The sequence below is a fragment of the Centroberyx gerrardi genome, chromosome 4 (genome assembly GCF_048128805.1).
Source record: "Centroberyx gerrardi isolate f3 chromosome 4, fCenGer3.hap1.cur.20231027, whole genome shotgun sequence".
In the NCBI taxonomy this organism is placed as follows: Eukaryota; Metazoa; Chordata; class Actinopteri; order Beryciformes; family Berycidae; genus Centroberyx; species Centroberyx gerrardi.
Window position 1 is genome coordinate 27721460 of NC_136000.1, and position 22348 is coordinate 27743807.

At 41.4% G+C, this 22348-nt stretch overlaps 1 protein-coding gene across 2 annotated transcripts in view; it reads right to left on the reverse strand.

Annotated features, from left to right (window-relative positions):
• The window catches only part of syt9b (synaptotagmin IXb), a 38615-nt gene extending 19491 nt beyond the window's left edge, over window positions 1-19124 (reverse strand). For both annotated transcript variants that reach the window (XM_071914866.2, XM_071914865.2), the window contains exons 1-4: window positions 18977-19124; window positions 3117-3292; window positions 2060-2277; window positions 68-608 (exon numbers count right to left, since the gene is read on the reverse strand). In XM_071914866.2, coding sequence (XP_071770967.1) covers window positions 68-608; window positions 2060-2277; window positions 3117-3292; window positions 18977-19124 — 1083 coding nt within the window. The remainder of the gene's footprint in view (window positions 1-67; window positions 609-2059; window positions 2278-3116; window positions 3293-18976) is intronic.
• Window positions 19125-22348: the final 3224 nt, after the last annotated feature.

Genomic DNA, 22348 nt, shown 5'->3' on the forward strand with positions numbered 1-22348 from the left:
GCTAAGAACACACTAAAAGAAAGACACAGACAACAGATAAAGAAATGGATAAAGACTTGTATCTCACCGAGGTTACATATTGTATGTCCCGGCACAGTTTTGTCTCCCGGGGGAAGTCGGCCAGATCCAGGAAGCTGTCCACCACCACCTGGCCGATCAAATCGTGACGCGAGAACCTGTCAAAGTCGTAGACACTGAAGTGCAGCTTGCGGCTCGGCAGCTCGGCGTACGCCACGGGAAAGAGAAACACCTCATCGAACACTGGGTTGAGTGTCTTGCGGTGCACCTTGGTCTGGTGCTTGGTCTTGCGGTCGGGCAGCAGGTAGATCTTGACGTAAGGATCAGAGGTCCCTGAGAAGTCCTTTGCGGGAAGGTCCTGGGCCTTGTGGATCTTCACGATCAGCTGCTCCAGGTCGCAATCGAACTTCAGGATGAAGTGAAGACGCCCGCAGCTGTCAGCCCGGCGCCCGTCCTCTGCATCCACCGAGCGCTGCTTGTAGAGCTCTGGTTTGATCCGGCCCAGACCAGACAGGGACTCCTGGCGCTGGAACTGAGCAGGGTTGAAGTCCGGATTGGACAGGTTCATCTGACGACGGATGGAGTTGTGACTGTAACAAAGACATGTATGGGTCATTATTAGAAAATGCAGCGTATGTTTTGTATTTCATGTGAAATCTAGTCCATATTCTGACTTTCATAGTAAGCCTAATGTTTATTCATTTCTCTAGACATGTATCCCTTTTCATTATTGCAGGGTGCTGGAGCCTATCCTAGCAAACATTGGGGGGAAGGTAGAGAAAAACCCTGGGCAGGTCACCAACATTCATACATATAGGCAATTTAAGGCTATGTTCACGTTGCAGCTGAGAGTGTCCCAATTCTATTTTTTCTCTCCCTATGTGACATAGATCTGATGTGACATAGATCTGATCACTGCGTTGCCAAAGAGGCTGGATATCGTGCAATAACCCGCCCCTGTCACAAGCCAATGTAATCCAACTCCTGCGCACTTTGTGACAGAGATTGGTCACCTCAGTCTTGTGGTTTGCCGCAAGAGCATTGTGGACAGGCACTGGCACAAGTATTGGACAATCTAAAGTTCTTGAAGAACTGTGTCTCAGATCCTCTGCTGCTGGCTCCCTTCCCACAACCACAGGTCTCTCTGCACAGAAGTGGTAGTGACAGCTCCGCAGAAAGCAAAGTCCAAGCCTTTGGCCCTTTTTTTGCCGCCACAGCAAATCTTCCCTAGGAGGAGCATGAACTGTAATTTTGGTGGCTGTTCAGACATTATTTCTTTTGTTGTTCATTTGCGCATGTGGGTCATTTCAGGATGGAGGTCCGTTCAAACTGATATCAGATGTGGGTCACTTTCAAAAATGATTGTGAACAGTCAGAAAATATCGGAATTGAGCACTGAGGCCTGCAGTGTGTATGTAGCCTTAGTAAGTAGTAAGTAATTTATTTTTCAAAGTGTCATGCACCTTTTGGCTGGGCACCAAAAGGTGCCCAGCCCGCATGGGCGGGGCAATCCTGCTCCTTAGACATTACAGCTATAAAACATAACTTAGGCACATCTGAGGCACAGACTGTGCCTTTAACACATCAAACATAAAGTGCCCTCCTACGCTGTTGGTAGGCATTTAACACAAACTGAGTCTCCTTAGAGTCTCCAATCCACCTGACTTGCAAGGCTTTGAACTGCAGGAAGAAACCCAGGAGAACAAGCAAACTGCACACATAAAGGAATTGAGCCTGGGTCCTTCTTGCTGTGAGGTGAGTGCTAACCAGCTAAATTGACAGAATTATGATATGCCTCATTTAATGCTGGTATCAGTATGTAGGCGTGTGTGTGCATGTGTACATCTCTTCTTCTGTTTGTGTGTTGTCTGTCTGTACCACAAGAGGAATACTGACCATCAACTTTGTGATATCTCTCTGAACTCTGTCTCTAGGTAGGTTGGTTCTTCTCTCCCTTGTGTGTCTGTGTGTCCACCTGTGTGTAACATTTGTCAAACACCAAAAGTTGGCCAAAAAGCTTCAGGGAGTGATGTGTACTGACCGTACAGACGAGGTGGGCTCAGTAATCTGTCTCTGGACCCTGTCTCTGGCTAGAGTGTGGACCTGGTTTTTCTCCATCTTGGTCTGGGTCTCCAGCGGGATGTCAGGCGACGTGTGGCTGATCTTCATGGCCGACTCCGGGACAGTGACAGCGGATGGGGGCGCCGTGGGCTCCTTAACACAGCCGTCCTCGCTGTACTCCCTCTCCTCCCCGTCCACCTGCACAGCAGATGCTTACAGTTTACAACAGTTTTGATGAATACTGGTACTGAAAATCCTAAATTGGGAAGACGGTTTGGGGGTTTGAGGACAGGGTTGTAGTGAGGTGTATTGCTGAAGAAAGGTGAGTATACTGTGTCCTCATACATCAATTTGTCCTTGGTGACCAGACTGATACTAGTCGCAACAATGGCTGTGAACAGCTGATTGCATTTCTAAACGTATAATCTGGCTGTCTAAGCATAATTTGAACAGACATGGTTCAATTCTGTGGTGTTCATTTCCCCACTGATATATCTAATCGATTTTGTTTTTGGATAGCTTGTTAGCTAGCTAACTGTAGTATCTGGTCAGTTAACTATTGTTGTTAACACATCTGATTTGCAAACTAGCTAACGTATCTACTAGAATCTAGTGATAGTAGTCACATGTAAACTTAACACTGTTGCTTTGCTAAATTAGCCTGCTGGCTAGTTAGCTAGCTAACAGTTGGTCAGGTTAACTGTGCTGACTCTCTCAAGCTTTCTCAAGTTACTATTCACAGTGTTTTGGAGTAGAGACTAGAGCTAAAGACAAGACTATTAACCAATAGGACTACTGAGGTTGTGGTTGCTTTGGGAGATGATGCCACTGTAGAGCTTCTCTATTTTGTATACAACAATAAAGTGTCAATCTACCAAACCAAGTTTGGTTTACTGTCCTAGTACATTAACTTTTGACTTTTTATAATTCCAGTAAGCAAGGACATTTTTCGTTTCAGAGATCTGGCCTTTTGAGTGAATTTCAGATCAATAAAATTGAATTCAAAGAATTGAATCCCAGTCTCTCTTCTTCATTACCTCTGTGAGGACGGGCTCTTGGTCTCCTCCCAGGAAGTGCGCCCCCTTGAGGGCGTCGGGGAGGAAGCGGCCGCTCCATGGCACCCAGCATAACTTCCACGAGACGAAGAGGGAGACGCTGAAAAGAGCCAGGCCACAGGTGGTCACCAGCAGGGACAACAGGCTCACCGATACATCTAGAGACAGATGGGAGAGACAGAATGACAGACAGACAGACAGAATGACAGACAGAGAGAGTGAGACTCAGTGAACATAGCTTGGCCATTGAGAAGGCTGCTACAGACAAACCTGGTTTCCCAGGGAGGACCGGCTAAGTTCATTCTGTATGCTAAATGAGATGGAAACAAAATTACACTTCGTCATCTCATGCAATAGTTGAAGAGAAAATTTCTTCTGCCCAAAGATTATCCAAATATATCAAGAATTTGAAAGCGAGACTAATAGCACCAAAATTCATAACAGCTTGCCAAAACCTAAGAACATTGGAGATTAAGATTGATTCAGCTGATGTCTCTTTCAGTCAATTGTTAATTCAAGTATTACTCTGAGTTGTGCAGAACATTTTTGCATTAATATCTGTTCATAACGTCTTCTTCGTCAGATAAGTTATATTGTCTTTCTCATGCATTGGCAATGTCAATTGAATTGAGTGACAGATGGGGGGAGAGAGAGAGGGAGAGAGAGAGAGAGAGAGAGGGAGGGGTCACCACAAGCTAGAGAGGATGATATTATGTATCTTCTCTTTGTATCTGTCATGCATTATAAATTATACATTCACTGTTGTGTCAATATCCTTTGCTTTAGTGTTTGTTTGCTCAGTTGTTGGATTCATAGCCTGAGGGACAGCCAGTGAGCGAGAGAGAGAGAGAGAGAGATTGAGAGAGAGAGAGAGAGAGAGAGAGAGAGAGAGAGAGAGAGAGAGAGTTTGCTGTGCAAACACAGCAGCAAGATTTGTGAGCTGTTGTGACAGGAAAAGGACATCCAATGGAATACAACCACCGTAAAGACTGTCAATCATCTGTGTATTCCTGCACTCTCTGCACCGTGCTGATCTCTGTACATACATACTGTACATACAAACAGAACAGATACCTTTAAATACATTTGTAAAAAAAAAAAAAAAATTGTTGCAGTGTTTACACAGTTCTCACTTATTTGTATTTATATTTTTTAACTGCAATATCCACATTTTTCTATTTTTATTTTAAGCTATCTTTACTTATCTGTATATATATATATATATATATATATATATTTTTTTTTTTTTTTCTTTTTTTAACAGCAAAAGCACAATTTTTCTGTTTGTATTTTTAAGTTAATTTTACCTACTCTTATTTCATTTATTTGATTGCAATGTTGCAATGTTACACAGCTCTGTTTACACATTTCTTTATTCTAGTATATCTTTAATTGTACGTACAGTTTTTGTTTTTATTTCACACTTGCTTTGGCAATGTAAACGTATGTTTCCCATGCCAATAAAGCCCCTTTGAATTGAATTGAATTGAATTGAAATTGAATTGAGAGAGAGAGAGAGAGATAGAGAGAGAGAGGTGCAGAGAAGACGAGTGATTAACAACCTGCAAGTTCCCCAGCCCTTTGATGAGGAAATCAGAGTGCTTCCTGTGATTTTTCATGGCTATGGTTATGGTTAAGGCCCAATCTGTTATGTACACGCCTACTGGTGACTGTATATGTTCAAATCCAAGCAGCCATTAGAAGGTCTCCACCCTGCACCCTGACTACAAGTGGGGACTTCTAAAATCAGTATGCTGTCACATCTCTCCCTGTCCACTGTCCCATCTGTCCTCACTGCAAAGATGTCACAAAGCCTATTAAAACACATGAGGTAGACTGACTACTCATACGTGATGCACTACATATGTTTGAACATCTTCTCAAGATTTGATGTTTGGACATAAATGACTCTAAATGTGGAAACAAACAAGTGAGCAAAAAGAAAGTCACTCCCACAGGCAAATCCTCCTGGGACTCCACAGTAACAAACATAAACTGGCAAAGAGCATGGCTTCTCCCATATATATTCTGTATTAGCAATAAAGTAAGGTTTTGCACAATATGTACCCAAATGTATGTACTCATTCAAAGATATTGATACAGATTTTAATTTTTTTTGCCATCAACAAAGAAGCCCTCCATCATTTATTTTTTGGAGTGACTTTAAACCAAATAATAATAAATACTACATGATACATGGTACAGTTGAACTTTTGTTTGTATTTTTTTATTTTGATTGTAAAATCAAGTCTCTTGAATTCATTGTGATTCATTGTGAATTCACGATACTTATGACAAAGTTGTGTGAATGTGAATTTTTAAAAGCTGTTACCAATTTTTCCCACTTAAATTGGAATTCACATCACTTATGGACTCTTTAAAAAAAACAGTCTGTCTACTGTAACCCATTATAACAAACATTTTAATTCTCAATTATCTGTCGTTTTATTTATTTCAAAGACATTTATTTGTTATTTGAATTTTATTTTTCTTCATCTGTATTTGTATTAGTATTTCTGATAAAGTTTTGTACTTAAGTTTCTCGAATATGATTTTGCACTTGAAACTTAAAAAAAAGGCGTGACTGCCCATGCTGCTTTAAAAAAGAAGAATATCCTCTCTTTTCCAGATGATTTGGGCTTGCTTCCTCCTGTCTGAGCCTTGCATGTCCATGCCCACACTTAAGGAATGATGGACAGGACATTTGAGACCAAAGGACAAGAGTTTGTTATCCATTAGCAGAGGGGAGTTTCTCCCTCTTAACTGCTGGGTAGCAGAAGGTTGCAGAACAGGACAGATATTGCTCTTTTACAGCGGATACCTCTTTCTTCTGGAGCGGCCTTTCACAAACGAAATTAAAAGCATCGCTGAGACTGTCTGCCGAGGAACGAGACTTTAAGAGAGAAAGGCTGCTGGGAAGAGAGAGAGAGCGAGACAGACAGACGGAGAGTATATATCTCTCCATCGCCTCTTTCTTTTGTACTTCTCCTTTTCTGTCTTGCTAGTCGTTCTCGATCAGACTCAACAGAAAGAAAAAGATGATCTGCATTCCCTGAACCCAGCAGACAAAGTGAGTGTCCTTGTGCAGCATGCTGCCCTGCAGACGCCTTATATCCAACAGACGCATTGACACACTGATAATGCCAATGATGCACTGCACCCACACTGTCCAGTAAAGGTTATTTACTGTTGACAGCGTTGCAGAATGTGGGTGCCGTTGTATGAAAACATCACAACTCTGATACAGACTTCTTTCTTTTTTTCATTTTTCTTTTTTTTTTTACCTGAATTGAAATACAGCATGCAGCCATTTACAGTGCCTTACAAAAGTATTCAGACCCCTTGACTTTTTGCACATTTTTTTGTCTGAGTTCTGGGCTTCTATCAAAATGAAAACAAAGCTGTAGCAATTTAGCATAGAAATCTATTTTGCTTAAATATTCAACCCCTTCGCTCTGTTCGGGCCAAACTGCCACACTAGCAAAAGTCTGCACAACATTTTTTGTCATGTGTTACTCAGATATCATAGTTAGATTGTATTTAGTAGAGACCAGACTCAATGGGGTTTTAGGGTATAGGGCTGGGCTCAGAACACTTTAGCACAGTATATATTATACCATATCATCATATGGTTCATTTATGCATGATAGCAGAGTCCAGTTATTAAGGTTTAAAAGAAAATATAAATCATCCCTTTACAATCACTATAATTGAAAATGCAGTTTCAGTGGGGTTTTCCAGTCCATTTTACCATGAAAGTCAATGGAGAAATTGAAACTTGAACAACTGGACTCTACTGTCATAAATGAGCCATGTTCCCATACTGTCCTTAGGTATTCTGATGGAATGTCCAGCCTCAAATCAAACCTAAAATCCCACTGAGTCTGGCCTCAGCTCATCAATCCAAAAACATGTCAGCCTTCAAAAACCCATATCAGTCAAGCACTATTCAAAACCCATTGCATAATTCTAAACATGTATGTTTATCAATTTGAATTTTTTTTCATCTGACCAGCAATTTGTAACTAAAGAGATTCAAACTTAGGCTCCTCAAACATCTACCATTCACCCAAAGGAGCCTGGTTCTTGATCCTACATTCAGTAGAGGTATTTTAGTCTCTTAACAGGGCTATTCTGCACCACTCTTCCAAGCAAGCCATCTATATAGTACATGCTCATTGTAATTACAACACAGTCAGCGATATGATTTGTGAAATGAACCAAATAGGACATAGTCCTCTGGAGTGTACAGTCCTGCACTGGGGACCAGCTGGGATGAACTGAAAGCAATGGAGGGATGATGTATGTGCCCCAACACAATGCATGGCTTCTGTTCTCAGTTGGCACAGTTAGAGAGGATCCAGCTGAGTCGCTCCGCTGTGCTGCGGCTTCGCTTTGCCAAATAGTTATGATGCATTTGTTTAGAGAGTAGGATTTGGCCGGTTATTGTGGCTTGTAAACACAATGATCAAAGTTGACTGCTCCTGCCTAGCTCAATAAGACACAAAGCGCACGCCCCCTGAATGTGGTTGCCAGAACGGTTAAAAACAGTAAAAAAGTACAGCGAGGCAAAGCGCCAAGCAGACAAGGCTCGTTCCAAAATGAGAGTGAATCTGGGGTTGGTTTTCACCCGTTGGTGAGTATTGAAGGAGAGGATGGGGATGAAGAGCGATGCGGAGTTGGCCTGTTTTCTGTTGGACAGGTAGGTGCCGGTTAGCTTAGCTGCTAGCTAGGTATCAGCTTTTCAACTACAACTAAGCTACGCTCACGACACACACTAGCTCTGACCAGAACTCCACTCTTTATAGTTTAGTTTGCTACTGCAGCCAGCGTGGCTTTTAGATATAAAACGATTTAGCAGTGGTTTTGGTTGCAGGCGGACACACTGCTACCAAAAGTTTGACACCCAGAAATGTCCCGCATATTCAGAAATAAGAAAGTCCAGGCAGAAGGCAGGCTCTCTGCAGACCAATGGGCCATAAGTAATGATTGAGTGGGATCATTTTTGGATGAGTTTATGCTATTTCAAAGGGGAAAATTCTGCTCAGTATACCTTTAATGATAAAAATGAAAACTATTTCACATTCGAAACTCGATACGCTGCTTTTCCGCATCGAAATTACAACTCGGCATATCAGCTGTATCTAGTCACGGTACCTTCAAGCCTCAAAACGTGACATCGCGACTCCTTCCCCTTTTCAAACGTTCTGAGTTTCAACAAGATAAAAAAAGAAAAAGAAACCGTTGCTCCTTTCCCTCGTGAGCTTGGCTTGTAAAATGAGCAAAGGTGTTTGGGTGCTGATAGAGTGTCTTCAAACGGCCCAGACAACCCTGTGGCTTCATTCAATTACCTTTGTTAGAACTTTTTTTTTCTGAAGTGGCAGGGTGTCTTGGCTTTGTCAAGCCTTCTTGCAGGGCGCAATCAAGGCGCCGAGCCCTGAACCCAGTACAGCCAGTGGCGGTTAATTGGATTTGGGAGCTCCAATAATCAGCGAGCTCACTCCTCACCAAAGGAAGTCTACAATTTTTAATTAGAAAGGGTTAGAGAGGTCTTGATTAGTTTAATTGTCTGTGGTGTCTGTGGTGGCGTTGGTTGTAGCTATTTCATGCCATGAGTATGCATGCACTATAAGATTCCTATACTTACTGAGGCATTACTGATGGCTTAGATCAATGCCTAAACAGTCATTAAGGAATTTTAATTGTAATTTTAATTATTTAGTATTTTGTAATTGAAGGCATTTATAACCATATTTCCCTCATTCATTATTTTACTTGCCCTTTTAAAGACCTTATAATCTGCTAAGACACAAATTTATAGCCTACCTGGACATTATGTGTCCCCATACACTGAAGTGTCACCACATTCAAAAGCGTCTTAAAGCAGTCCTACAAATATTTACTTATTATGCCCTTGGAGAGCAATTTCCAAAGCTGCTGCTATTTTTGCATCTTCGAAACAATGAATAAACAAACTGAATCTCTTCTTCTGCGATGATAATAGGTCCGGTATCTGATTTCATGAGGTTCAGACAAGTGTGAAAACAACATTTGCAGAACATTTCAATTAAACACCAACAATAGGCTCACAACTACAGAGGGATGATTTCCCAAAGGCCGCGAGGAGAATGATTATGAATATGAAACAGGAGGAGCGCTAGATTCTCATTTGCTGTCAAACAACCGTTGCACAAAACCGGCACGATGAAAAAAGCGATAAATTACGAATGACGAAGCTGTATACAGCGGCCTCGCAACGCTAATAGAGATAGAGAGCGTTATCACAGAGGAAAACATATGAGTGACTCTGAGGTTTTTCTTTGTCTGTCTAACAATGCAGATGGATTGTTCCTGATGGAAGCTATGGGCAGAGTGCGTTTTCCTGCCTCTGAAGTGAACCAAGCTTTAAAAACCCCAAAGTGAACAGACAAACAGATGGCCTCCTTTTATCGATTTGGACAAAATCTCCCTTTGATGAGGCGGTGTGTAAATAAACACCGTGCTTTATAGGTTGGCTGATTACCCAACTATGCTGGAGAAAGGCTCGTTTGTACTGAATCTCAGTGGATGGCTGAGAATGACACTTACATGAGAGCCTGTCAGCTCCATCGTGTGTTTGATTCAGCATGTATGCTATTGACACACACGCATACATGCACACACACATGCAAACACACTTCATCTGTCATTCTTTCATCAAGTAGTCATGTCTCTTGTCAGGGACTGGGAGAGTTTCCAAGCATGTATGATATTTTATTCATGCTTGTGTATGTGTGTGTGTGTGTGTGTGTGTGTGTGTGTGTGTGTGTGTGTGTGTGTGTGCAATGTATCTGCAGGTTTCAGAGAGACAGATTTAAGACTTTTTAAGTCCTTTTTAATGCTTCCTAGAATTGAATTTGACTAATATTTAAAACAAAAACAAAAATAAATTAAAAAAATAAACATATTTCCCACTGAATATAGCTAATGAAAGTTCTGAAACTTTAAATGGGCGGAATGAGAAAAGGGGTAATAAGAAATTAATTGTTAAGGGATGTGAAGTCTAATTGTGTTTAGTAAAGCAAACATGATGGGAAAAAAAATGTTTTCCATATTGTATTAACGCTGTTCTGTATTAATCTAAGAGTGCACATGCAGCACAAATAAACCTGTCATTGCATGGGGAATAATAACTATATTTAAGACATTTTAATAATTTCAAGGCTTTAAATGTAGATCATTTATTTTAAGACATTTTCAGATTTTTTAAGGACTGGTGATGATGAGTCCTGACCCATGCACCGTCTTCAGTGAGCACACACACGCACGCACACACACACGCACACACACACACACACACACACACTCTTGGCCTCTATCATGGGTTCACGTCATGTTTCATGTCACGGTGTGTTCCGACTGACAGGAACGCAAGGGAATACATGTCAGCTCACTGATTGCTGAATTATTTTGTGTCCTGTTTTTTTTCTCTACTGCTCTCTCCCTGTGCTACTCTCTCTCTCTCTCTCTCTCTCTCTCTATCTCTCTCTCCCTCTCTCTCTCTCTCTGCCGCAGAATCAGACTCATTCATTTTGTATTCAGCCTCCATTATTCTCATCAGGAGTGAAAATGTTCTTCCCTGGAACAAATGCCCGCGGCTAGATGATTGGACTGTTTGAGAAATGTTTGGTCAACTCATATCAAACACAAGGGACATTTAAAACAGGAACAAAGCCTTCAAAGGACTGAACGCTGCAAAAATGTTCACCTTGACACGCCATTTCATCTCACATTCTGTTTTAAAATCTTATCCTGTCTCAAAACAAGTGAAAAATTCATTTCCAATGCAGTTTCACTTTCAATTTTCTAGAAACAAGTGTCATTATCTTGAAATAAAGCAGGATAAAGCAGTTGATTCAAGAAAATTCAAACAAGTTGATTTGTGTTGGAAACAAATGAAACACCAGTGGAAGATTTGTTTCCCAATTGACTTGTTAAGATGGATATTCTTGAAATAAAGCAACTTAAAACCACTCTATGGAGCTTAGGTGTCATAGACTTGAAGCTATGTCTACCACCAGTTTCCTTAAAGCTGCACAAGGCAAGACTTTACTGTAAAAATACACCTGTCTTATCAGTCTAAGTCACAAAGTGGGGCTGCAACAGAGTAATCGAGACGCCGTATATTCACTCTACTTGCCCAAATTAAATTCTGGTATCAGGTGTGGACACACACACCCGCAGGGAGTGATGAATCCAAACTTAAGAGTGAAACCTGTCCAGAGAAAGCTGGACTCACCAACATTAGATCTTTTCCTCTCTCAAGGTGCAAAGTTGCCTAACACAGCTTTAATTTAACGAGTTAGGGATTTGCTTTTATCAGACCAAAGAGACAGCTTCAGAAAAAGTGCAGCCAGTATCTCTTTAGCTTGGACTTGGAATCTGCCTCGGACCCTGCCTTAGGATTTCAGGCTGCACCCCAGCTCACAAGGGGTTAAACGATGTGAGATGTAGCCAGGAGCAAAGCATTAAATGTAAATCAGTAAAATCAATTGGCCACCGGTGTAGAAAGGCGAAAATAGACATGTGATCCTGCGATGTGTGTCTAGTCTTCGTCAATAACCTGGCAACAGAATTCTGCACAGTCTGTAAGCGTACCGCTGCCTGACGACTGAGACAGGCAGACAGGCCAGTGCAGCAGTCAAGGTGAGATGATAGAAAAACAAGTTGAAGTCTGTCAGCGTTGTGAAACGATAAAGCAGAGCTGATCTTTGTAGTGTTCACAAATCAGTAAAAAACAAACATCTGAAACAGTTGTTTAGTAGTTGTTAAAACATCAAATTCTTAGATAGAGGCTTGATGAATGGTGTTAGAGGACCAAGAGACAACTGAGTTATCGAGGGTAGCTTTGACAGAGATGTGTTTCTAAGTTTAGTTGTATATAAAAGGCAGTGAAATGCAGGTCATTTGCAAGAACATGTTTAAACAATAGTCATTTTTTCTAGGCTCCAGGTTATGTCTGTTGATAACGTCACAGGTTACATCTTTGGTTTTCAGTCGGTCAGGTCATTAGCTTTGAGCAAGAGGTGTTCAAGTGCACAAATACTGATTCAACTATATAGCAATAATGATAATAACTATATAGGAAAAATATGTTTTTAGGTGGACTTTCCCTTTAACTTAATGGTGCAAATGGGATTACCCCAAATAACAAGTTTATTACACCCTTTGAAATGCATGTACCTTTGAGGCAGCACAAAGCAAAACATTAACAGTCATTTAAATGAGTTTATGTACTTTTTATGTATTATTTTACAGTTGCACTCATTGTAAGGTTGGATAAGAGTTTTCTAACTGCCTAATACTGTAAAATGTAAAAACATAAATGTAGGTGCAAACCTATCACACACTTGCAAGAGCTAGTCATCAGTGTGTGTGTGTGTGTGTGTGTGTGTGTGTGTGTGGAGGCTATAGGTTCGGCCGCTGGCCTATCTGCCCACTGGACTCATGACAACAGGAATGAACAACAGCTATGAATATCTTTGAACCTCACACACACACACACACACACACACACACACGTGCCTGACCTAGCCATCTAATGCAAATCTTGCACCTGTACGTAAGCGTAAGTCAGATAAGTTGATAGATAGATAGATGGATGGATGGATGGATGGATAGATAGATAAATAGACAGATAGATAGATATTTCTCTAGAGTAACTTGGGGACCCATTTTAATCTTCCAGTCTCAAATGGCCCAGTCTGTCAAACATCGCCCAAGGTATATAAACACAGATTACCATGCAGGGCCTCCCACTGGCTCCCTTGGCTCCTCATTATTAACTCTATACATTATGATAATGATAGTGAACACTATAACAACTGACTGCAGGGGGTCAGGGATGTGCCGGAGTGGCCTAGTTTACTGCTGCTTTTATGCTTTTATTTTTGTTGTTTTTCGAGGCAGCAGCTTCACTGTGGTTGAAAGCAGGGTATTTCTGGTGTTTAGTGGATACCAAGGTCCCTCATGCCTCTCGAGAAGGTTCAACATAAGCCCATCACACCCAGTGTAAGACGCAGAACAGAGCAGAGAGTGATCAGAGATGTAGGGGACACTCCCGTTGTTCCGAGGTTATTCTTGTTGACTATCTAGCACACCTACACAGAAAATACCCTGCAATTAAACCACTGTACTGTTACAAACATCGCGGTTCAATGGCTGATTCAGTGGGACTGGAGTACTGTCACTATTTTGTCAGTATTCCACATCAGCTTTGCATCTACAGTTTTGACTGACATTGTCTGTCACATATAGGATATCGCTGTTGTCCCGTGAAAACCTCCCCTTACAAAATAGTTGAAGAAAATAAGTTTTCACATGTGAAACAAATATTGACATATCTAATGGCAGGGGGAAATGTGAAAAACAAAGGTTTGCATGCGCCAAAAAACTTAATGTAGAATTTGGAATTGTTATATCTGAAGTAAAAACTCATGTGACATTGGAATACAATGTGAGAAAAGTTGTTCACATATGAAAACCAAACCATATGTGAGTTTTCACATGTGACTTTTTTGTAAGGGTCGTACCTCCATTTATAGTGATTTCCATTTTTTCATGTCTATTGAAGGATTACATGGTCCTCTATGGGCTAAGAAAATTCTAGCATCCTTTGGCCTTTAAAACCCTTTCAAATGTCTTTGGATAAACTCAAAAATGTATGGTGGTCAAGCTAAAAACAAGGCTGCTTTTCTTAGCTCCTGAAAAGTTGACATTTTGGAGATACAAGGTTTTCACCCAACAATATGCTTCACAACCCAAACTACTAATAATGCCATGTAAAACACCCAAAATTCATATGCATCATTGGGAAAAAAACAACCAGGGTGACACTACATTCCTAAAAAGCAGATTTGTTTATATCTTGGCGACACAAGGACCATGAAGATTAATGTGTCAAATAATTCTTCTTTTTCTTGTGGAGATTAAGCGGAGGAAAGGCTACGATTATGGCTAATTTGTTGTTTTCTACTCAGGTTAATGTGTAGTCCTGTCAGACTGCGGGCCTCAGGATAGAGTCATCTCATTAAACTCTTCCATGTAGTCTGTCCTCTGGGGAGCCAAGCACTGAGTACAGTTCAATAAGCTGCAACAGCCAAGTCAGCAGTGGGTCAATAAGAGACAATCGCTAAGGTGAGAGGGCAAGGGAATGTGGGCCTAAGGGGAAGCATAGGGATAATGCCCAGGAAACTACTTAGACCGGGTATTAGAGAGAAAATGGGGGGTGGGGGGTGGGGGGTAACACCTGGGGATCTACTTACATGGCAGGAGATTCAAGAGAAGGGGGTGGAAAGGGGCATTTCGGACTAATAGAGAGTATAGGTAAGTACACAAGGGGAAGAGAGGAGAGGGAAGTGGAGGCAAAGACACGATGAAGGGAAGAATGGAAGAGAAGAGAAGAGAAGGGAAGGGAAGGGAAGGAAAGGGAAGAGACATTAAGTTTATTGGGCTCATTCACGAAAATCACCTGAGGCTCAAAGATTTCCAAACCAAATATCCAATAATGTTATGTTGCCTGGCAACAACAATACCACCACAACGCAATCAAGGGTGTAATGAAACACCACTAACCTTTTCCCATCCGCATTTAATCAATCCCTAATCTTGGAAACCAAGAAATAAAGGTGCTTTCTACACTTCTGCTTTTCCATATGAACACTGTGTCTGCAAATATCACTCTTATCAAACTCCGCTGATTCAGAGTGGAACAATATGAACCCACACAATATAGTCTGATAGAAAAAAGTCACAATATGCATTGTAGAGCTGAAAAACGTTTCTCGATATCTGACTAAAACTAACTAAAACTGGATAAACTCCTATCCTATTTGACATTGTCCACTTTATGTAATCCAGCAAGTTGCCATGCCTTAATATGTTCCATATAGGGAACATTGTTTTAATTTAATTTAAATCTAATATACTAGCAATATCAGCTCATGAACACAGTATTGTGGTTTGAGCTGTACATGCCACTGTACCCCTGTCAAACATGAGCTTGAACACTGGACGGATAGCAGGGATGGAAATTTTACTCCCCCTCATTAGCCCATGGGATGTCATTTTCAGACCAGGCTGGTATTAAGTATCCTCACTAGCCAAAATATGAATCTGGGGGAATAGAAAGGCTTAGAAAATGGCACCTAAATGAGTATGCTGCTCACATAAATCTGTCCTTTGTCCTCAGTCCACAGCTCTAGTCCAGTGTTGCCAACTCTCTACCAAAGAAAGCATGCTTATGATGCTCAAAAAGTCGTTAGAAGTCGCCAGATGCTAATTTGCATATCAATATACAGGTATTTGCTCCAGCCCCCAGCTCTTAGCGAAGGGAGGGGCTACACTGTGTATGGGGAGCGCTGTGATCATCAGACATCTTTGGATTAGAGAAGAAAGCAGCGCAAATGGGCATCAGCCGTACTTTTGTTGCCAAATGTTTTGGCCGTCAACACATTAAAATTGTCCCCCCATGGTCTGAAATGTCACTTGTCTTTTGAGAAATAAAGTTGCCAGCGGGGTCTGAACAGTAGATAAATCAAGTTGGCAACAGTACTATAGTCCCTTCTCTCCACTGTGAAGTGATCTTTGATGATGCAAAGTGTTGATGCAACTTAAATATCAATCCTACCTGTAATACCTTACCTTACCTTCAATGGAAGCCCTGAAGGGACATAGCCCTTGCAATAGTTTTGCAGGCCATGCAAAACTAATTTCTCCCAAATTGTACATGAACTGACCGAGGCCTAAATTGTTTGCAAATGCATATAGAAATGTGTGTATTTGAACCATTTAATGTAATTTTAGGATGTATCCAGACTATCTTCTGGCTAGTCTGTTTGCATCAGAGGGAGGAAGGAAGAGAATGGGATGTGATGTGAGACTGCAAGTGAGGCCATGCAAAACTATTGCGAGGGAACCTAAAACTATACAGGCTTTGCAGTTAGTTAGTTAACTAAGGTAATGATAAGGTAAATTTGATTCCAAATTGATGTTACTTTCTATATACAGTTTCTTGACACAGGAAACTGTTTTGTCTTTTGGCTTTGTTAGCTAGCTAACTAGCCAAGAGACTAATTAAGCAAAGTCTAAAAGTCTCAAAGACTAATACTTGCTACACCAACGCTAGCTTCTACGTTAAGCTAGAGTGCAAATATGTCTTAACAAGACAGTGATAGCTAACCAGGTACTATGGTTATCTTAGATAGTGTCAACTAACAAGCTGACTATCTAAACACTAAATCAATCAGATGTATCGGTGATGAATTGATCAGTTCCCAGTCAAAACCAGCACAGAAATTAACCATGTCTATTGAACTCTGAATGCAATCAGCTGTTGACAGCCACAAGAGCTGGACCAAAGGACTTTTGTTCCCTCAGTAAGGTCTGTCAGGCAAATTGCCAGCACACCTCTTTCTGCAATGAGCCAACCGCAAGTCATGAGCAAACTGCACCACATGATAGTCCTGTTAGCTGGCAAGCTAGCTAACTTAATAGCTAAAGTTTTAGCGAAGTGCCTTTAATATACATAATTTCTTCTTAAAAGTAGTCGTATTATCCCTAACTATAGTGATTATACATGATGTCATACAAATCAGTGATATTCTGTCACTGCTAAAGTATTAACAATTGCAGGTTCTAAAAAGTAGGCTAGCATGGCCTGCCGGGCTGCAATTCACAACTGATTCCTCAAAGGCAGCAGGTAAGTGATACTAGCTACATAGTAGCAGTCTCTTAGGCAGTGTAATTGATGCATTAAGCCTTCCAGAAAGCCAAGCAACACTAGGCAGCTACCAGGTAGCCTAAATAATGTTAGACAATGCCATGTGCCTGACAGGATGCAAGGTAATACAGGACAGTCAGTCAGGCAGCTAGATATGAATTTAGCCTACCAGGCAGCCAAGTAATAACAGATAGCCCAAATGACTCTTCCCCGCATTATTTTGCTTTCTGTCAAGCACGTGGCATTGTTAAGAAGCATATTGTTGCTTGGCTGTGTGGTACGCTAAATCCATATCTAGCTGCCAGTAATGTATAAAACTTTTGAATTATTTAACAAAAATCCAATATTTTCCTACAGTCATTAAACAGTTCAAGTCGATCGTTTGGTTATTATGAGGCTCTCCGCTTGTGAAAGTCCCAAAAGTTATGAGAGGCCAGACCAGCTCCAGTCTCTCCCCTCCGGCTCCGAGGGATAGGCTAGTTGTTTGTTGTGGATCAAACTGTGTGTGTGTGTGTGTGTGTGTAGTGTGTGTGTGTGTGTGCGTGTATGTGTGTGTGTGTGTGTGTGTATGTAGAGCAGTCTAATACAAGAGGAAGTGGGTCACAGCTCCTCAGGGGAACCAATCTGGTAGCTTGAACTTCCTCTTTATCATACATGTTTAATGATGGATTGTAATATGTTTAAAGGCATCAGCCAAGCCCCAGCTGCTATTACCGAAAACCAACATTCACACACGCACACACACACACACACACATGCAGAGAGAGAGATATTCATATGCATACCTATGCTCATAGTAGATAATATATGCATAGGTAGTATTCACTAATAGCCTACATGGTATGCTATCCATGTGCACCACCCAACCACTCACATACGTACACACACACACACACACACACACACACACAAACACACAGACACTTACAATTTGCTCAACATTTTATCACAGATGGGTGAGGTAGGTGAAAAACTGATTTTGTGGAATCACCCCAAAAGAAAAATGACAGTAATTTTCCTACAGTATTCATAAAGGAAAGTATGTCTGTGGTAGTCAATAGTGAGTTTAGAGTGATCTTATCATACTTAATGGTACTTTTCAACTCCTATGGTACCTATAATATTCCTTTAATTTTACTGGGGACGTTTTGCTGTGAAATTTGTATTACTGTCCCTCTAAAATGTATAGGATTTGTATCGTTTTTATTCAGTAGGGATGGAGCCAATAAACTATTCAAAGAGATGAGTCTAAGGCTGGTCGTTTACTTTTCAGCAAAACTAAACTGGTCAGAATATGAATTGTGTCCAATGGTAAAGTCTAACCAGTAAAATAACTGCTTCCAATCACTGGTCGTTACATTTGATTGGAGCTCCAGTTCAAAGTGTTGGGAGCTATGGAGAATCTCGGGTGGGGCTCTCGCTCTCTCGCTCTCTCTCTCGCTCTCTCTCTCTCTCTCTCTCTCTCTCTCTCTCTCTCTCTCTCTCTCTCTCTCTCTCTCCGCCCAGAGGAAGAGAAACCAGACCAACACTCCCATTCATTCTGTTTGGCTTTGCGCGCGGAAGGATGGAGGCTGTTACAAAAACTGCTGTAAAAAAAAATAAAAATAAAAAAAAAAGCACACAGAGATCTGGACTGCTTTGCGGATTCCGGCGGTACTAGGTGCTAAAAGATGCAAGCAACAAGTTTACAGTTCACACTCTTCTTTTGTACGGAGCTGCTATAGGGAAAACACAGGTTTTAACTGAATCACTGTGTATGCCTATGCAGAAGCTTTGGGCTACAACCCCACCTAAAGTTTTCAGACATAAATCCTTATGACATAAATCCATACTACATCACAGCAGATGATGCACGCTATATGAAGATAGGGAAAAGGCTTAATGCTTTTCTAAACATATAATTAATTTAGTTCGTATTGGTGGTTGTTTGCCTATCAATTTAACAATCCCAAAACAATAAAATCACATAATCCAATGATTTGCCTAATTCAGTGGGAGGGTTAGGGTTATTATACAGCCTAGAACTCCAGCCTATCTTAAACTAAAAAAAAAGGGCAGATGTGCAGACTATATGGAGCCTGACCTGAGTCTGTGTAGCGGGGTCTGGCCAGGTCTCTGAAGTAGTAGATGAAATCCAGGCAGTTGTCGTCCTGCACCTCTCCCTTGGAGCACAGGTCGGACAGCAGTTCCAGCGCCTTTCGACAAATCTCATCCTCTCTTTCTGCAGGCATTGCCCTCCAGCATCCTTCTGACTGGTCGGCCACTCCGGCTGATCTCCCACCTCGCACACACTCACACACACGCGCACTCACACACTTACACGCACCAGCGCGCAAAAACACCCCGGCTACACCCCTGGATAGGTCCGGTGCGCTCGACGCATCTGATATATCCGCGCCGGTTAAATCCCGAATCGTAGGAGTTTGGATGATTTTATAGAAAAAAAAGAAAAAACTTCAGATTTTAGTCCGGGACGTGGGAAGTTCTCACGGGTTTTTAAAAAATACTCCTTAGCATGGTTTTTGGCCACGAACGGTGAAATTCCAACGGCTCCAAACCAGCGCGCAGCTCTCGCTCTCCTCCTTCCCTTCCTTTTTCTTTCGTTCCCTTTTCTTCTTTCCTTTCTTTTTTTGTGTGTTGCTGTCTTCCTCTCCTGCGCGCTGCTCTGTGGTGCTGAATCACTATACTGAGCCTCCAGGCTCGCGGCAGCGCCAGTCAAGGTCTTTCAATGAATGCTTGGCTTTTCACCGCGCTCAATTATTTCTCAATGTACTGGGATGGAGAGAGAGAGAGAGAGAGAGAGGAAGTGCTGCCCCCACTCCACACACACACACACACACACACACACACACACACACACACACACACACCACTTCACCCACAACAGCTTTCCGACTTCACTGAGATGGGATAGCAAAGGAAAGTCTGAAGGAAAAGACTTGTTTTTGTCATGAAATCCCTCTCACTCTCATTTTCTCTCTCATTCTCTCTCTCTCTCTCTCTCTCTCTCTCTCTCTCTCTCTCTCTCTCTCTCTCTCTCTCTCCCTCTCCCTCTCTCTTTTGTCTATTCAGTAAAAGTGAAATATCAGCCTCGATCCCGCAGCCGGTAAACACGCAAGTGATGAAGTAATATATCCCCTGTGCTCCTGGCGAGCAGATGTTTAAACAGGGAAAAGGGCCCCAACACCTGAAAGGGCCCGCGTGCACGCGCTTGACCTTTACTGATGGAAGTAATGACGGGCGAGAGCGACAGATAAATGTCACATTAAAGCCCTGGTAAATGAGCTAATAAAGGCCTCTCTCTCTCTCTCTCTCTCTCTCTCTCTCTCTCTCTCTCTCTCTCACTCTCTCTCTCTTTGTCTATTCAATAAAGCAAAAAGGACCTTTAAAGGTATCAACACATCTCACAAACAGTTCAAAGAAGAATAAAAAAAACTTTGGCAATTAATGTTTTGAATGAATGATGTAGCTTTTGTTATATTTTTGACTGTATTTCAATGCATACAGATGAGGCCCATTATGAAACTAGAACTGTGAGAGAATAGGCCTACAAACTTTAGTGGGCTGACCTTCTATTGAAATGTAGATTGGAATTTTATTAATACAGACATTTCTGGGAGGCAGAGCTGCTCTGGAGGCAGAAATAATCTCATTGGTTGAGTTAAACCTCAGTGGGCGGAGCCAAATAATCACAGTTTTTCTGGCTAACTAACATTAGACTGAAGCCCAGTGAAAAAGGTAAGAGAAGAGGAAGCTAATATTATGAAGCTAGCGCTCTTGATGCTAACTGAAAAAATGTATCTAGCCATACTAAGTTATCTAGTTAGCCTAGCTGACCTTCCAAGTTGAAACTAGCCTATTGCTATCTAGGTAAGCTAGTTAGTTAATGAAGAAGTCATCACATTTCTATTTTTTATTCATGTTTTGAGTTCCTTCTTTGCCACTAAAATTTGTCAGTTAGCTAACTTGCGCTCTGAAAAGCTGTGGTTCTTTGAGTGAATCACTTATTGTCATGTGCCAAGCTTGTTTAAAACAATAAAAAAAAATACATAAAGTACAAAACATTATTTCTTGTGACCGATAGCATTTTGCAAACAATTCATGTATTTCTTAAAAAAAAGCTTTAGCCTACTTGAAAAATAAGAGTTTATTATAAACTGCCGTGCAATGGAGACACAATGTAACCCAGAGAGGAGAAAAATGAGGAAAAGTGCAAAATTAGAACTGTCCAGTCATAAACCTTCACTCAGTTTCTACAGAATAATTTGGGGATTTTAATCTTGCAGCTACCTCCAAGTCTGTGAAAAACACTGCATTTGTGTGTGTTTATGGAGCATCTGCAGCCCTACTATGGGTTGAATCGATTTGATTTATTTTGCAAGACTTACGTTGCTGGAGTGCTCAGGGCGTTTGCTACTCAGGCATCTGATATAGTAGCATGAGTATATATAGGTCAAAAAACAGTGTTAGATCAAACAAAGTACACCGCACTTCTTTGGGATAGCTGACACTGCCAGCTCCTTTCACTGATGTAATACTCGTCAAGGGTCAAAGGTGAACTCCGCTACAGGTAACCATGACAACCAGATTGAACGTTTAAAAAAAAAAAATCAGCTCAGAAATTGGGTAAAATAGGGGTAAAAATCACATAATGTTTCGAATATTTCAGGTTTGGAACGGGGGACTGTGACCAGCAATCAGCACCCTGAACCGCACACCCAGCCAACCTTTAGCCTGACCCGAACTGAATGGAGCTGTCAGGTAATAGCTCCACTGAAATATGACTTTAAACTCCCAACCCCCCCCCCCCCCCCCCCCCATCTATTCATAAGTGCTTTTGCAATAGAGAAAGATCCACAAAGTATTCATCAGAGTAGATATGATTTATTCATTTGCAAGTGGAACCCTTGCAGATTCAGATGAGGCCGACCAGCTGATCAGGCAATGATAATGAAGCCGAATTACTTCAGCTTTTCTTTGACTGTAAGAAAATATGTTATTTTCAAAAATAATAGAGCAGGTTCTACATTAAGGACTATGTAAGTATAGCATAATTACCTCCGCCAAGGAGGTTATGTTTTCGGTGCTGTTTGTTTGTTTGTTTGTCTGTTTGCCTGTTAGCAGGATTACGGAAAAACTACTGGCCCGATTTTCATGAAACTTCGTGGAAGGGTGTAGCATGGGCCAAGGAAGAACCCATTCAATTTTGGAGCGGATCCGCATCTGACTCACAAACAAGCAATAATAGCATGAACCTTGGCGGAGGTCTGCGCTCCCCGAGTGCCCTTCTAGTTGCCATATTATATTAAGAGACTCTATACAGCACTTATGATGTTGTGATGGTGAAATTCCACTGTTATGTGGAGAGGATCCATAGTGGCTTTTAAAACGGGTGCCATGTGACTCCACTCAACCTTTGATTTAGCTATAACAAACACACAGGGGTCACCTGCTG